General features: G+C 37.7%; 1 protein-coding gene, 1 long non-coding RNA gene and 2 other non-coding genes across 5 annotated transcripts; 1 reads left to right on the forward strand and 3 right to left on the reverse strand.

Annotated features, from left to right (window-relative positions):
- Positions 1 to 666: 666 nt before the first annotated feature.
- Positions 667 to 9,900, reverse strand: LOC131320328 (eukaryotic translation initiation factor). 2 transcript variants are annotated; one of them, XM_058350998.1, is made up of 9 exons: positions 9,434 to 9,900; positions 7,284 to 7,355; positions 6,604 to 6,699; positions 6,194 to 6,397; positions 4,909 to 5,006; positions 4,297 to 4,384; positions 3,840 to 4,190; positions 3,385 to 3,627; positions 667 to 2,029 (listed from the first exon to the last, which is right to left on the reverse strand). In XM_058350998.1, the coding sequence occupies exons 1-9, from the start codon at positions 9,593 to 9,595 to the stop codon at positions 1,004 to 1,006; spliced, it is 2,340 nt and encodes a 779-aa protein (XP_058206981.1). In that variant the 5' UTR covers positions 9,596 to 9,900; the 3' UTR covers positions 667 to 1,003. The 2 variants fall into 2 exon arrangements, with proteins under 2 accessions (XP_058206981.1, XP_058206982.1); XM_058350999.1 differs by lacking the exon at positions 9,434 to 9,900 and adding an exon at positions 8,227 to 8,310.
- Positions 7,365 to 8,738, forward strand: LOC131320340 (uncharacterized). The gene is made up of 2 exons (XR_009198196.1): positions 7,365 to 7,961; positions 8,558 to 8,738. It is a non-coding gene; the product is annotated as an uncharacterized LOC131320340 (long non-coding RNA).
- Positions 7,950 to 8,055, reverse strand: LOC131321437 (small nucleolar RNA snoR103). The gene has a single exon (XR_009198483.1). It is a non-coding gene; the product is annotated as a small nucleolar RNA snoR103 (small nucleolar RNA).
- On the reverse strand, positions 8,546 to 8,652 carry LOC131321438 (small nucleolar RNA snoR103). The gene has a single exon (XR_009198484.1). It is a non-coding gene; the product is annotated as a small nucleolar RNA snoR103 (small nucleolar RNA).
- Positions 9,901 to 17,034: the final 7,134 nt, after the last annotated feature.

Below are 17,034 nucleotides of genomic sequence, written 5' to 3' on the forward strand. Positions count from 1 at the left end.
GCACCCAAAATTTCTCGCCCTAGCAAGTGATTTATGAAGCTTGTGGTTTGAAACTTAAAAAGTTTTAACAGTATGTTCGATCTCAAACGAACTTTAGTTTATACATTATAAGCCGAACAAGCAAGTATTAATTTGTACGAGCTTGGTTTGAAACGTGAGTTTAAAGTTCAAACTTGATTTGTTAATGTAACAAACTGATCTTAAACAAACCAACATAAGCTGAGGTCAATATAAATAGATATATCTCAAAATATCCATTTTTCTTCTTATTCCTTGACGGATCCAAGACCTCAAAAGTATAGACAGCACTCCCTCGCTAAATCATTCCCTTAAATCAAACATTACACTCAGTGCCAGCAATGTTCATAAAAGCCACCTTCAAACACAAATCATGGGGAAAAAAGATATCTCGGGCAACCGACAACGTCTACAGCAACAATCAAACAAAAGCCACCTTCAAACACAAATCCGGTATCAAACAGAAGCTCATCAAAGCCGAAGGTCGGAAAATGAGTAAATAATCTAAAAGCCACCAAAAAATGAAGTACACAAGTCTGATACTGTATCTCGCTTTTAAAAGATCCACAATGGTAAAGAGCAATGTCATTTAAGAAGTAACCAGCTAAACAAAAACCATAATAACTCAAATTCCACAAAACAAAAACAGAACAAAACTAATCAAATATAAAACAACAGGGTCCCAAAAAGGGCCATTCACCTCGAGCAATGGCGCACAATTGGCCACACTCAGAGAACAAAATCCAAGGCTTTTATGTTTTTTCCTCTCTCCCTATTGAACAGAGTCTATAACCTCGGGATAATATACAGCTCAAAAATAGAAATCACCTGTTCCTCTAGCGGCTCCACCTTTTATCACATGTAATACAGTTTTGACTGTAAAGAACGGGCTTAAAATGGAAATGAAATTGCAAGAAAAATCAGAAAGAGAGCACCAAACGCTCCCTAAACGAGATTACAGAAGTCGTCGTATCAATGTGGTTACCTAGAATAGGCTCTCACATTCTTTGATTTCAGATGCCTGTGAAACCAACACCTTTTCCCCAGAAGGAACAGAAGTAACAATCCTCATTGCACCGGCAAATACTGCTTTCTGAATCATATCATCCTCCATCTTCTTCAAGACCTCCTTTACCACTTTGAATTCCAACCCACCAGCCAAAATGAGTCTCCCCATAATCTCACCAAAATTGCTAGGCGCCTTCGGCAAATCGATGCCTATATCATCCAACATCGAACCATAGAGCAAACAACCAGTCCCTATATCCCTAGCCGAAAGGACCTTCTTTGCAAACAAGTACTCTAGAAGTTTCGCAACTGGTTCCACAGAGGGACGACTTTTCTCAAGGGCAAGGGAAATGGATTCTTTGACAAACTCAGGGTGGTAAGCTGGGGAATTCAATTCCTGCACACACTGTAATGCTTCATCCAATATCAGAACATTGAAGTATTCCTCCAGAAGAGAGATCGTCTGTTTTTGAAGAACTTCGGAGTTTGACCGTACAGAAGGGGGGATTATTTTCTCAGCAGCTGGTGGAGCAGCTCTGACAGGGCCAGTGACTTGAGATGTGGGATCCGCCACATAACCCAAGGTAGGAGGGCGGACAGGAGTGCCACTGCCTTGCAACAGAGCACTAGTTCTAGTACCACCTATGAGGGCCCCACTACCCTGAGGAAGAAATTTTGAGTTCAAAGATGGCAATTTGCCAATTAAAGGAGGCTGACGGGCGGGCTGAATGGGTTGTATATTATCACCCCTCGGCATTGAACGAGGCCTTGGAACCTCCCAATTGTCGCTATCGATACCGGGCATCCCAGGCATTTTCCTAGCTCCAGGCATTCCGGGCATCATTCGATTGATAGGGAAGCCCCCAGGGCTGATAGGACTGATACTTCCCTGTCCACCAGGAACAGTTCCCCGGTTATTTCTCATACTTGCTGTAGCACCAGGTCGTAACCCAAGATTCTTTTCTGCCTCTGAATGGATTTCAGTGATGGTTTTGGCTTTAATCTGACAAAGTTGAAAAGAAGCAAGATGATTATGAATCTAATTAAATCAGCACGGTAGTTGTAGAACGAAAGGAAAAAATGACACGACTGGAATGTATTATTCTACATTAAGTTAGAGTCATGGTAAATGGAGAAATTTTATGTGGCATATATACATCTATACTGAGTTGTGGCTACAGGAGTGAGAAAATCAATTTTTATTGAACCAAACATAGGTCTCCAATAGCAGATGAAAGTAGATAAGCAAGAAACCAAGAAGTGAAAGCACTTTTCAAGAGAGGAACTGTTATATAATGCATTAGAGCATCCACGCTAGGCTCATTTCTGTTCTTGTAAAACTATAATAACAAGTAAAAAGGGAAGAAAAAGTGGTGCATCAATCTCGCTTGTTCATGGGTTAAAGAAATGAATGCTACAGTTGCTCGGTTCTTGTAGTGAGCAACTGTTCATAGGCTTAACCAATATTTTATTATACTTTAATGTGTTTGTCTTTCGTTTCCTCACATTGCTCTGGCCCCACTTCTTTCTCAAGCACGAAAAGTATACTAGATTATTGAAGTATAAATAAAATAATGGGTTTGATGTATAGAGTAGTACTTCTTCCGTTCCAAATTATTGGTCCTATACGAAAAGACGTGTAATTTTTAGATAAAAAAATACTTTTTTTTTGCCATTCGTTAAACTTAATCTACTCTATCTTAGGGAACTTGGAAAGGGGATGTGTGCTTACGAGAATCAAACTCTGCCCATGTGCATGGGACGATAAAGGAGACACCAATTATATACATAATTTTTATGGGATAAAAATAATAATTTCGTGCATAATTTTTAAATTTTTTGACACCCAATTAGATATCTCAATTATTTTTTAATTCAGTGTCAAGAAACTTGAAAAATTATGCACAAAAGTACTTTATTTTTTGATCAAAAAATTGCACGTTCTTTCGTGTATGACCAACAATTAGCAACAGAGGGATTAAAAATATGACTAGGTACTAAAGCTGACTTTTTAAGTAGTAATTTTACTTAAATTTGTTGAGGCTGATATGGATGCTCTTAAAATATAGTCATTACAAAAATATAATCGTTACAAAATTATAGCCGCTATAGAGTATTACATTTGAGAAACCATAAAAAAAATAACATTTGAGTAATATAGTAATAGATCCCATGTTAAAATAGAGAGTCTGATGCAGTATGCATTTAAAAAGTGACTAGATAAAGTAATAAAGTGGTCTTTTAAGGTGTAATTTGGTCTGAAATTTAAAGAGTCTGATACGGATGCTCTTAAACGATCCCAGCATAAAGGAGAAGGGGAAGAAATTAAGCAGTTGATAAAAACTTAGATATTATTACCTCTTCACGTCTTGGAACCCAATTATTCGAACGGAGATCAAGAACGTCGCGAACCATGAACCTTAATCGTGGAGCCAGCTGGGGATTTGCTGACAATTCTTTCAATCTGCTGAAGTACGAATCGTTAATTCGCCTTGACTTGGGACTCTCATCAAGCTGTTTACCAATGGTGTTGAAGAAGTGACATATGGCCTCTACATTTTCCTCCTCAGGACAGATCTTACTATCAGTCCCTAAAAGCTCCTGCTTCCCATGAAGAGTAATGGTAAGAAGACAATTGTGGCAAGGAGAAAGGGAGATTTTTGAAAATAATTCATGGAATGAATGAGCTAAGAAGCACCGACACATATATCGGCCTCAGCCGTCCGTGGATGTGTTGGACACGCTCCAGACAATTGTGGTATGGAGAAAGGGAGAGTATTGAAAAGAATTCATGGAATGAATGAGCTAAGAACCTGAACAATGTGATGAACAATCTTTTCAGGCACCATCTTCTGCTTCAAAAGCTCACCAATTAGACGGATATTTCCAAGAGTGCGGAGTTTGATCATTCTTTCTTTGTCTCTACGTTCCAACTCTTGATCAGGAGCAGTCATCTGCCTAGCTTCTGCCTTAAGTTGGTCAGAACCTTCAAATGCCTCCTGACAGTTATTCAGGAGGACCCGCTTAAAAGTGATTGCTTTTCCGCCAGGTTCTTCAGATGGGAATGGAGGGAGCTTTTCGTTGAGATCTGAACACAGCTGGGCGTACATGGGACAAAAAGTTGGTTCCAGCACTGCCTTGTCAAAAATCAAGGAGATAACCCCCTGCATTGCAAGCAGAATCTGGATTAAACTTTACAATTACTCTGAAAGTAGAGTAATGAATAAGATCATTTCCAATTCGGAGAAGTCTATTGGAAATAATTGGAACCTTCAGAATATCAGCCGTTGTGATCCCAGAATCAATTAGCTGACCCTTTAGGAGATCGAACTTCTCTGGAGTCAGCTTATTCAGTATCCTACATGGCAAACCACACACAGCAATAAGCAAGCGTAATTCAGTCCAGCAATTATTTTCATGCAGAGCACATCATGCTAGTCCAGTCATCATATGGTTACAGAAAATGGTGAATGGATTGAAAACTAATGTAATCTGAACTTGAAATGGGTCTAACTCGAATGTAATGATAAGTCAGAATCATGCAAGTGATAATGGATATCAAACACAGAGGTTTATGACTGGATATCATGTATCAGATTGCAGGAATATTATCACATTGTCCATCATAGGCACTAAACATAACAAAGGATTCATCATAACAGATTTTATAAGTGATTATACGTGTTCACATTCACCTAATTCAAGATAAAACTTTCGAATTTTTTGGTAAATAGATAAGCTAATAAGGCGCGAACTTGAGTCTAACCATAGGGGAATACCACCCCTCCAGAATTCTATGATCCGGAAATGAGCTCTGCATCTTTTAACAAATTAATGTGCAGAAAAAGATGTAAGGAAATAAAGCTTCTGACAATAAAATACCCTTTTATAGTCTTCAAGACACGATCCTTGTCAGAGAGTGTCCCCCTTCCAGCTGACCATGGCACTTCAGCTTTGATTAGAGCAGGAGCAGGCCCTCCCTGTTTAATTGCAGGCATGGCTTGGAATTAAATTATTCACAGAACATAAAACAGAGAACGCCTCAAACATTAACTATTAGAGGTTCATGTGAGTGCACAACTTCGCATATACAGATCACATCACAGCATAGCTTTGTGTGAAACTGTGGAACTTCTGAAGGCCATAGAACAAATTTTCCAACTATCTCCTCATTTTGCAGATTTACATCAGAGGAGCTCTTTCCTTTCTCTCATTCAGTCATCGCTAGATTATGCAAGGGAAGTATACAAGAGCCCCACAAAATAAAACACGAGAGGATGTCCCTCCTCACTCCTTGGTCAAAAAACGAGAGAAGAAAAAAATAAGGAAGTTCATCCACAAGAGGGAAGTATACAAGAGCCCCTCCTCACTCCTTGGTTCCTACTCATTTTTTGCTTGCCCCACACTATGACAAAGAAATAATCACCATCCTCCATGTTGTTACAAACTACTTTCTTGTCATGGCAAGTTACAAACTATGCCAAAAGCTGAATACTCTGAAACATGTGTGGAAGTAAGTTGTTTGTAAATTAATTATGGATTATGACGTGTGCTTGTCTCATAGTAATTTGCCACAACATGCAATGGGTACATCTTTCTTTGGTTGGCAACTTGGCATCCAATGTGATATATCAATGAATTAAAAACTCACAACTCCATGCACCTGATTTGACACCCATACAGCTATTCCAATTATAATTTCAAATAGAGATTGCAGCACATCTAGATGACACAATTACATGCTACTCTCCAGAGAGTAACTAACTCCAAAGCTATTACCCGATTACTACCAAGCACCGTTCTCCATAAGATAGTCACTTTTCCATGAAACTTATTGGGACTGATAGTAGATTGACCTCCTTATTAGATTGAACACACTAAACACCATTTGGGTCCGAATTCCAAAGCCTACTAAGAAAGCATGCGTGAAATGTCAAGGAACCTTACGAAATGTTACCCTTATTACTTACAGTAGGGACACGAACGAAGAATGTGTTAAGCTCACCAATCGAAGGAGGTCACTTGCAATTAACAACAAAGCAAATCCTTCAATAGACAGTTTTAGAGACTAAATCTGGTTTCCAAAAGGTACGTGTAACAAGCAGAAATCAAAACCAACAATTATCCAACAAAACTGAACTACCCCTTCGTTAGAAGAAATTTGTACCCTTGCAAACTGTGAATTGAGTTGGTCTTGGCGATTATGTTGAATTGGTTCCTGTTGTTTGGAGTCAAACCAGCTACCAGACTCTCTATTTTCTCGAGTAGCATCCCAGGATTTGTCCTCTCCAGATGTAGGGATTGGTGCTGACCGACCACGCCAGTCACGATTGTCTGGCTCAGTATAACGAGTTGGAGGTTGAATTTGCGGCTACATGAACGAAAATTTTGTCACAATGAAGCTTGTATAAAGGACAGAAAACCAAAATTAAAAAAAAAAAAAAAGGACACCCAAAACATTCTTGTGGAGCAAAACTCTTCACCGACTCTCACATTTGACAAGCAAACACTCAACGAGGGTCCCAAGTGCTGCAGGAAATCGAATAAAAGAAGAGAATCCACAGCATGATAACTTACAGTGCTTTCAACATGACCCCAGTTTTGATCTTCACCAAAAAATTCAGCTTCAACTTCTTGTTTGATTTTCAGTATAGCATCAGGGACATTACCTACCTATGAACAAAATTTAGCATCACCAGACAATAAGAGATTAAAAAACTAAATGATAAGGATTTTGAGACATAAGATTATCCATAAAAACGTTAGCTATGAAAATAGACAAACATCTGTCTGCCAAGTTAAGTCATTTAACGTGGTTTAATTCACTAGCAAGATAGCTAGAAATCGAAAAAGAATAATTCCATATAAACTTGAAAAGGTGTTACTCGTGTCAATTACCTTTAATGGAAGGAGGTGCTTCTTCAAGCACCTCAAAATTGACAAGACAAATAAATAAAATTCAAACATAGAAGCCAAAAAAGGGAAGAAGGAACAGGGAAAAAAGGACAAGTACGACCCAAAGTAAGTTACAAAATCATACACGCATTCCACTACTTCAACATTTAGTATGGATTGCCATAAAAGAAATCACGAGCTAAAAAATAAACCACACCATTCACGAGAGAAAGAGATTGGCAAAAACAGTACCCTAGAAGTTGAATTGCATAAGCACGAACACACTGCATAATTGTGAAACTCAGCCGGAAGCAATATCACCAAAATAGTAACACATTAGAGCACAACTTCAGAAATATTACCTCCCTAAGTTGTAACAGCTGGTCCCGAGTGTACCGAACGCGCTCACGACCCTCAAACCGATAATCTCCAGTCTGCAACAACAAAACTACGAGAAGCTCAATACTTGAATCCAATTATCAGTTTAAATTACCAATTCAAAATAAATAAAATAAAATAAAGAGTGGCAAACAGGAAGGGGGAAAAAGAAGGAGAAGCGTTCCCTACTAAATTATGAATGCATAACCATGAATCAAATCAAACTATCTTGAGAACATGATTACCACAGCATGAAAGAACATGGCTAACATACATAGCACAATGAATATGAGTCATGACAGCCAAAGTCAACAAGGAAGCTTAAGGACATGCGAAGACTCAAGAGTTGAGCACAACAATTAGGTCACACATAACCGCAAACCCAAATGCATGAAATATAACTTCCATAATACCATCAAAGCATCTGTCTATATGATAAATTCTCTGAGTCTTACCACAGGATATTCACCAGCTGTCAAACAGGTCATGCACTGATCCCATGCCACCAATCACGACAAAAAAGCATAACTACTAATTAAGTAAATGCTTGATGATGCAGCTATTCCCATGATTGGAATGAATCTAAGAAAAAGACCCTACATCACAACGGTGAAATTGCCTTCTAAAATGACATCCCTCGGAAGAGGCTTCCATGTATGTAGGTTCTTTATGGGCAATCTGATACTAACTTCATGCCCACCTAAAGCATACACAAATAATGTATGTCCATATTTACAGCAGAAAAACACACCTTAAGCGCACTGCCAAGAATCAGGACACTTGAGTCTAAAAGTTTCCATCGCATTCCCTTTCAAAGGATATCTGAACTTACTGAAAATACTTGGTGTTCTAACAACCTGTATTCTCTTTGTTTCCTTTCCACACACTCATGAACCAAGACTATCGGAATAACTCCAGAAACTTTACATATGGACAGATATCCAACATGAAGCATTCCATTAAGGCAATCACTACTTCAGAAAACACAATGCCCATGTTTGGCTGTCGTTTTCACGAATTCAAAAGTATCTCTTCAATGCTTCCATAAAAATTGGCCCTCTTTTCAGAACCTCACCAAAAAACAAGCTGTGAGAACAGTCAACAGAACCGGTTTTGGAAACACCAACAAAATAGAGCCAATAGACTTACCAGTACAACACTACTCAAGGAAAAAAACAGGTCTACACAAGGCCCAAGAGTGTAATCCCCTTCTTGAATAAAATCCCTTGAAAGAAGCTTCCAAGTTCCATGTATGTAGGATCTTTATGGGCAATCTCATGCTAACTTCATGCCCACCTAAAGCCCACAAAAAATACTGTCTGTCCATATTTACAGCAGATACACACCTTAAGTGCACTGCCAAGAATTAGGACATTAATGTCTACAAATCTCCATCTCATTCGCCTTCGAAGGACATGGTATCCGAATTTGTTTTAAAATACAGTCTTCCCCTACCAAGCTGTGTTATATTTATCTCCACTCATGAACCAAGAATAATGGAACAACTCCAGAAGATTTCACCAATTGAAAGATATCCAATTTGAAACATACTACCAACTTCTTGAGAAAACACAATGGCCTTGTTTGGTTGCCATTTTCAATATCAACAACTCAAAAACATATATTTAATACTTTCATAAAAATTGATCCCTTTTTTTTCAGAAACAGCCAACTGAACCAGTTTCGGAAATAGCAACAAAACAGTGCCCATACACTTCTAAGTTCTAACTATCAGTACAATACTGTCAAAGAGATGCCAAATTACTCGTGCAACTATCCATGTTAAACCACATATCTATTATCTGTTTGTAGCTATCCTGTACAATCTCAATCCATATGTTCCTTTAGGTGGAAACGGATTCATACAAGTCAAACCCAACTTAACAACACTAAGTTACACGAACCAACAACCAAAACCTAAAAACATCACAGATTAGCATCCAAAGCACATCAAACCAATAAACCAAAACATAAAATTGATATCTCATATCTTATAAACTCCATATCAAAGGGCATATCACATGGCATAATATGCGTATAAACATATATAACGAGATCCGAGCACGAGAGGAAATTTAGAGTAAAAAGGAATCAGAAAACCCTAGATCCGGGGGAGGAGAGAGAAAGAATCGACCTTGAGAGAGAAAGAAGAGGGAGAAGCACCGGCACCGCCATGGGGACGAAGGAGAGGAAGATCTGAAGAAGAGGAATCGAAACGGGGGCCAAGGACACCTCTGCTCCCTCGATTGCCGCCTCCACCAGGTCTCAAGCTCAGCACCGTCTGATCAGCCTGCATAATACCTCTGTCGCCGCCGTTCGATTCAAAGAAAACGCCCAACGCAAAAAAAAGGAATTACGATTCAAAGTCGCGAGCTTCGAACCAAGGACGGGCTCTCTCTATAGAGATGGAGATAGAAAGAGAGATATACTTAAGGTGTATGTTTTTCTAGAGAGAGAGGATTTGGAGGGGGAGAGATTTGAGCTTCTCCCTTCTGCCGCAAGAGCAAAGAAGGGGAAAGAGAAGGGTTGTGAGGGCAAAGGAGAGAGAAAAACCCTTTTATTTGGTTGTGACTTGTGAGCCGACGAGTGTGAATATTTTGGTTTCCGCTTTTTTTTTTTTCTTCCCCCTTTTCTTCCCTTTTTTCCTTTTTCCGAGTTTTACCATAGTTCCACTTTCAAATTACGTCACTGTCCTAACTTCTGAGTTTGTTGGGGACTCGGTATCACATATGGAGCGTGTTTGTGATAACTGTGAAATAGATTTGCGATAGCTCTCGATAAGAATTTTTAACATGCACTTACAACGTTTTTTTAAAAGCTAAAATTTAAAACATTGCACCTAGAATGTTTTTATAAACACTCACTTGCGTCTGTTTAGTCAATTATAACCTCGTTTATTTCTGTAAATTGCGAGTATATTTTTTTAGTACAACTAAAAATTATAAACACATTACCGTCATGAGCGAAAATTGCTCTTGTTTTTCTTTGTAAAACCACATATATCTGACAACAAATTAGAGAAGTTCTTATTTCAGACCAAATCAAAAGAGACTCTTTTTCACAGCCAGTTTTGGAATTCAACATTAAATTTTTTAGGTTACGTGTAGCATCCAATGCTATTGGCCACATATCACTTTGACCCTTCACCTTGAAGAAAGGAGGCTAGCCCTCGAAAATATTATGCACGAAGATTTGCTTGTTATTGGGGTTCACTTGTTCGCATTGTGCAGTTGTGCCTCAATTCTTCACTTAAATGCTCTTTGGACATTGATTGGTTTCGAATGTATAAGTTGACGAACTCCTACTCCTTCCGTCCGGATTTAATAGTCATCTTTAGAGTTTGTGTCATTTTTTAATCGATTATATCTTCCAATTTATAATGTTTTACGTGATTTCGAAAATATTATATTATAGAACTAATCGAGATCTATTAAACAAGATTCATATGCGAAATGAAATTCATTACGAATTTAAAGATATAATTCATTTTTTAGCTAGTTAAAATAGAATTAAGAACAATTAAATCGGGGACGGATGGAGTATCTATCTTTGTCGAGTGTGACAAATCAAGCAAGAAAATAGAGAGAAGCGAAGGGGTTAAGACAGCGAATCAGATGTTCACCGTTTATGAGCTTTGCCATTCCAAGGAAGAACAATTGCGGGGACAATTCTGGTACTTTGCCCAAACCAGATAAGGAAAAAGGTGTTCTTTCCAATAACTCCACTGTTTTAGCAAACAAACATGTGCGAAGTTTGGTGGCGATTGTCTTCTTGCCCTAATAATGCTCTTTTTACCGGTTACCGGCTGTGATCCCGGGCAAAGCCGCCCACGCTTGTGCCACCATCTAGTGTTGCCTTTTGCCCTAAATTTTTTCACATTTTTCCGCGTGGGTTATTTATTATTCCATTTGTTCCCATTCTTTAGTCTCTTTTGAAAGTTAGTCTTTTTTTGAAAGTTTGTATCACTTTTTAATTGATTGTATCTTGTAATTTATAATTTTTTAGATAATTTTGGAAACATCTTTTAAAAGAGTTCTTTGAGATCTATCAAACAAGATCTGTATTGGACTTCGAGTTGATGCTGTGTAGTGAAGTGCACAACATCATACTGAGCATCTCCGAGCAGTCAGATCGTGCATCCAACTGCTCAGATCTCATCTCGGCAACCAACGATCAAAAGTCGTTCATTGTTGAGATGAGATCCGAGTCGTTGGATCATGGATGGAGAGAGTATTGCATATAAATAGTATTACCAATTAAAAATTATAATTAATTTTTTATCCGGTTGGGAAAAGACGATGGACAAAGAATGAGGAGGGGGGAGTATTTTTATAATAAATATAGATTTTGGTCATATTTTTATCTCACATCGTTCGTCTTGACAGTAGAAACCAAAAAGAAGTACTGAAATATACAGTGCCCTTCTAACGAGGGATCTCTCATTTTATTAAAATGCGGACCTCTTTTTTTCCGATCAAATTTCGATGATTTGAACCGTTCAATGTAATCAAAATGTGATTTTAAGGATCCTTGCAAGAAATCGGCAAAAAATGTAACCGGAAAGTGTTCATCCGAGCAATTTTTATTAAACGATTTAATAAAAAACCGTTCAAATCAAGCTCTTTCCATTCATATTTTTTGCCGATTTCTTGAAAGGACCCTTAAAATCACGTTCTGGACACATTGAATAGTTCAGATCATCAAAATTTGATCGAAAAAGAGGAGGTCCTTATTAGAGCGGTTTCGGGAACTCTTAAAAAAACCTCTAAAAAAATTCCCCCAAGTTCTCGTTCGAATTCTGATGATCCGAGCCGCTCAATGTAATCAGAATGTGATTTTAAGGGTACCTTAAAGAAATCAACAAAAAAATGACCAGAAAGGGCTTCCTATGAACAGTTTTTTATTGAACTTTTCAATAAAAAACTATTTAAATCAAGCCCTTCCAGGTTATTTGTTTTGCCAATTTCTTGCGGGCACCTTTAAAATCACGTTCTGAACACATTGAGCGGCTCGGATCATCAAAATTTGGTTGAGAACCATGAGATTAAGATTTTGGGGGGGGGGGGGGGGGTGTTTTAGAGGTTTTTTTAAGGGTTTATATATGTGTGTGTGTGTGTGTGAAAGTTGAAAAATTTGTTCTGTTAAAATTTAACACAAATCTAGAATAATTAAGATTAGAAAAACCAGAAAATTTTGCCAAAAAATTCGCAAAAAGTTAAACTAAAGAGGGCCGTACTCCGGTGATGACAGCGGCATAAAGTGCCCTGCACGTGTCGGTTGCGTCCGTTGTTTTGATTTTAAAAGTTATCGTTTTAATTGAAGTATTTTGTTGTTTTTATATCATGTTTTTAATAATTGAATTTGGTATGGGGAGGACTATGCATAGGGGTGTTTGCCACGTGTTCTTGAGGTTGGTCCTTGTAGTGACTTGTTTGGATTGCCGGAATCTATGCCTGGATTCATTAGTCATTCATTCGGGTAATCTTTTCCTTATTACTGGATTTTGGTACATTAAGAGCATCTTCAATCCATCCAAAATAGAGGATGGATGTAACACATTAAGGGAAGATTTTGTAATTTATTCCACTTTTTCTTCACTTTTTGTACTTTTTTGGGAGAATTTTTGAGGGACCCACCGTCCTTTTTAGAGTTTGGAGGAATTTTGTACTCGAAATTTACTTTTGGTCCTCCATTTTTAGAGGACCAAATTTACTTTTGGAGGACCAAACTCTAAAAAGGACGGTGGGTCCCTCAAAGATTCTCCCAAAAAGTGAAGAAAAAATGGAATAAATTACAAAATCTCTTCTCAATGTGTCACATCCATCCTCTATTTTGGAGATATAGAGGTGGATTGGAGATGCTCTAATGATGACGAAGGAGCAGCATTGTAGGACCGTGTAGACTTTACTCTCAAATCTACTTTCTTTCTTTCTTTCTTTTGTCCTTATTAGTATTTTTTTGAAAATTATTTCTTCGTCATGATGAAAGAAATTTAAAAAGTAAAAAATTACAATAAAAATTAAAATTTTTTTAAATAAAGAACAAAAAATTGGTTTATTGGTTAATTTTTGTCTTTATTCAAAAAAAATTGAGTTTCGGACATAATTTTTATTTTTTAGATTTCTCTCCTCTTGACGAAGCAATAATTCACAAAAATTTAACAAATGAAAAAAAAATCAAATAAGGACAAAAAGTACTCCTTATTGGCTTTTTTTAGCCGAACAAAGCCGTACTTTTACAACTCAGGCTTATTTTGGATAAATAATTCATTTGAATTATTTTTTTATTTAATTTTTTTCATTTATTAGTTTTTGTCAATTTTTTTTGTGAATTATTATTTTTTCATAATGAGAGAAATCTTAAAAAGTAAATAATTACAATCAAAACCCAATTTTTTTAAATATAGACAAAAATTAGTCAGTAAGTGAATTTTCTTCATCATTACTCAAAATAAATAAATTTTAATGTTAATTTTTACTTTTTATATTCCTCTTATTATGACGACACAATAATCTAAAAAAAATTGGCGCAAAACTAATTGGCAAGTTTGTGGAAATCAACAATTTCATCTTGATAAGTTTGCTTTAGGTCCAAATGAAATTTGTGTCGGCCCTGGGCCCTCTATCATACTATATGATACCTAAACGTTTTTTTTCTCTCCTTCTAGAACACGAAAGAGATTTCTTGAAAGTAGTTCAATCCAATTGGAAGCAGGGCCTTGTAGTAAAGCAGGGCCGAATTTAATGGTTGTTTTAAATTTGGACCATTGAAAATATTTTTAGACGGCTGCAATTATTTACTGCACTCCTACAAGTTCTCGAAGCCAATCCAATTAGTATAACCACCAATAAGAAGACCAATGCTATGGTAATCATGAGTATCACATTTTAGGTATCATGTACAGAGTCGGCTTATGGGAGTAGCCAAGAAAGCTTAAGCTTTGGCCTTAAAAAAAAAGCTAAAAATGGGGCCTCCAAATTCTTAGGACCCCTAAATAATATTAGGCCCAAATATATTTAATGTAGCCTTCTCTACACAAAATATGCCCAATTCAAATTTCGTAATGCAAACTATTTGTCAACTAACCTTTGAATAAAAAATATAGAGTGGGTCTCATTTAAGAAATTGGCTTTCGGCCCCCGAAAGTTATGAGCCGGCTTTAACCATGTGAGGGATCCGGAAGCCGTTTATCTGCAGCCGAGGCCTTGTAACTTTGTTTGTGGTCCGCGGCAATTTCAAAAGGCAAAATGCACAGGAAAGATGAAGCTGGTTGCTAAGGCCGTTGCGTCATTAACCTTGCGAGGAATGATGTACTGTGGTTTTCCCAACTTGAAGAAGCTACTCTCGCCCGAGGTGTATAATTCTCTTCACCGCAGTGTGTTTAGCAGTATCGCGAAGCTTGTACTGACCGTTTTTTTATCTTGGAAGATTCCGAGAGAATATTCTGTTGACTTTTGTGGCTCCAACCCAAGCCTGCATTTGCTCAGCAGACAAGGAGCCTCCCAAATCTTTGACTGATATCCTCCAGTATCCTTCAGCCTCCTTTGTGGAAAATGAAGGGAGACTACCGTGGCAAATGAACAGGGTCTCATCTGGCTATAAATGGAGACCTTTGGTTCAGAGTGTTGTATCAGAAATCAGAAAGAAGAGAGTGATACACGAGTAGATTGTGAGGCAATACTGTGTGAGTCTGAGTGATTGTTGTAATCCTCCTCCAGTAAATATAGTGAATCCGCTGCCCCTCCGTGGATGTACCCGATTATTGGGGAACCACGTAAATCCTTGTGTTTCTCTGTGTTGTGTGTTTGTGTTTGCTTGGTTTGACTCTGGTTTAGCACTACATATTCAACTTGGAGTTGGTCGATCAAATTTATAAAAAGTTCTTTGGTAAACTACAGCAATTAGAGTCCGAGGATGTTCATGCTTTGATAGGCATTGCTGAAGAGACGATAAGTGTAAAAGAGTTTCCTATCCTAAGGGAACATGGATGTTGGGGAGATATTGGAGCTTCATGTAAATCTATATATCTGTATATAAACTATTATGCGGAAAAAACAGATATAATAGGATCTTGAATTCAACACATTTCAAGAACAATAAATAGCGTACTTTTGTTGGCCATCGTGATTAGAGAGAACAAACCCTTTAATTAAAAAAAACCTTAATTCTTGACTCACCATGAAAAAAACCGTAGGAATAAGGGGTAAGTATTCTACCTTTTATAGAGGAGAGAAGAGGGCCTTAGAGATAATTATTAAAAGACACCTAGTCCATCAAGGTCTCTTTTATTATCAAGAGTTTTCCTTCAGCTATAATTCTAATTAGTTATCATAATGAACCATATCACTTCATTGGCTTATCTCATGCACAAAAGTCTAAGACTTGTGGGTTACACTAATAGGAAAAAACTAACACTTCACACCATTCAGTACGGGACCGTACGGTTACCCCAACTTCGACCCTTCGGTTTGATTTGGAGATAGGACTTTGAAATCTATCCTACCATGTGGGATGATATCGGGTTACCTTTTATAAAGCTTGTGTTGGAAGAGATGGAGAAGTATGTGCCACTGAAGGGATATCGTAAAATGCAGTTGATGTTGGAGTTTGCGCGCTACAAATGTTTTCACGTTCTTGGTACTCTGACAAACTAATGGATGTTGAAGAATTTACTGGGTTTTACCTGATGGATAAGGAACGGTAGCGATTATATTGCTTGATGAGTTTATTGGTAGCTTGCTGCGTGGGCTAATCGTATTGTATGACTTTAAATCCCAGGCCGTGGGGAGGTTAATTTCAAAAAGCAGCTATTTTTCCCTTAACATATGGTGACTTTAGAAGTTTTGATAAAGAAGTGCTTGATGTAGCTGAGGCTGCTTTTATATTGTTAGAAGAATGCAGGGTCAGTCACCGTTTCATCAATATAGAGCATTTTTTGTTTGGCCTATCATTGTCAAGAGTAGGGCTGTAAACAAACCGAATTGAGCTAAATCCTATTTAGTTCGGCTCGGGTTTGTTAAGGTACTTACCTGGCTTGAGTTCGGCTCGAGTTCAATTTAAGCCTAAACAACTTGGCTCGAGTTCGGCTCATTAAAATTTTTCAAGGCTTGGGTTCGGCTCGGTTGGGTTCGTTAAGGTACTAGCCTAGCTCGAGTTCGGCTCAGATTCAATTCGAACCTAAATATCTTGGCTCGAGTTTGGCTTGTTAAACGCAAATGAATCTAGCCGAACCGAATTTAAGCTCGAATTGAGCTCGTCAAGACTCGGGTTTGGTATGATTCGGCTCGTTGAACTCAAGCAAATCTAAACTCTCTTATTGATTGTATAAAATTTGAGAGAAAAATAAGTATTGAATTATATATACAACCTTAAAATTTTTTATATTTACAAATAGATCTCTATTGAATTATTAATTAAATTTAAGTATAGGATCGCGAGCCTAACCGAGCCGAATACCGTTAGGCTCAGGTTCGGCTCATTTACGGAATGAGCTTAGAATTAAGGTTCAAGTTCAGTTCGTTTAGTAGACGAATCGAACTTGAACGAGCTCTTGCCCAACTGAGCCTCGAACAATTCGCGAACGGTTCAATTCAGTTCATTTATGGCCCTAGTCTAGAGTAAGTGAAACCGTCCAGAGTATCCTTGATAATAGAGGGCTTAAATGTTACCTTGGAAAGCATCCGGAAGTTCAAATTCCCTTGTACAAAATCTACGATTTATCTGCGAAAGCTGCAA

Source organism: Rhododendron vialii, chromosome 3a (assembly GCF_030253575.1).
Source record: "Rhododendron vialii isolate Sample 1 chromosome 3a, ASM3025357v1".
Classification (NCBI taxonomy): domain Eukaryota; kingdom Viridiplantae; phylum Streptophyta; class Magnoliopsida; order Ericales; family Ericaceae; genus Rhododendron; species Rhododendron vialii.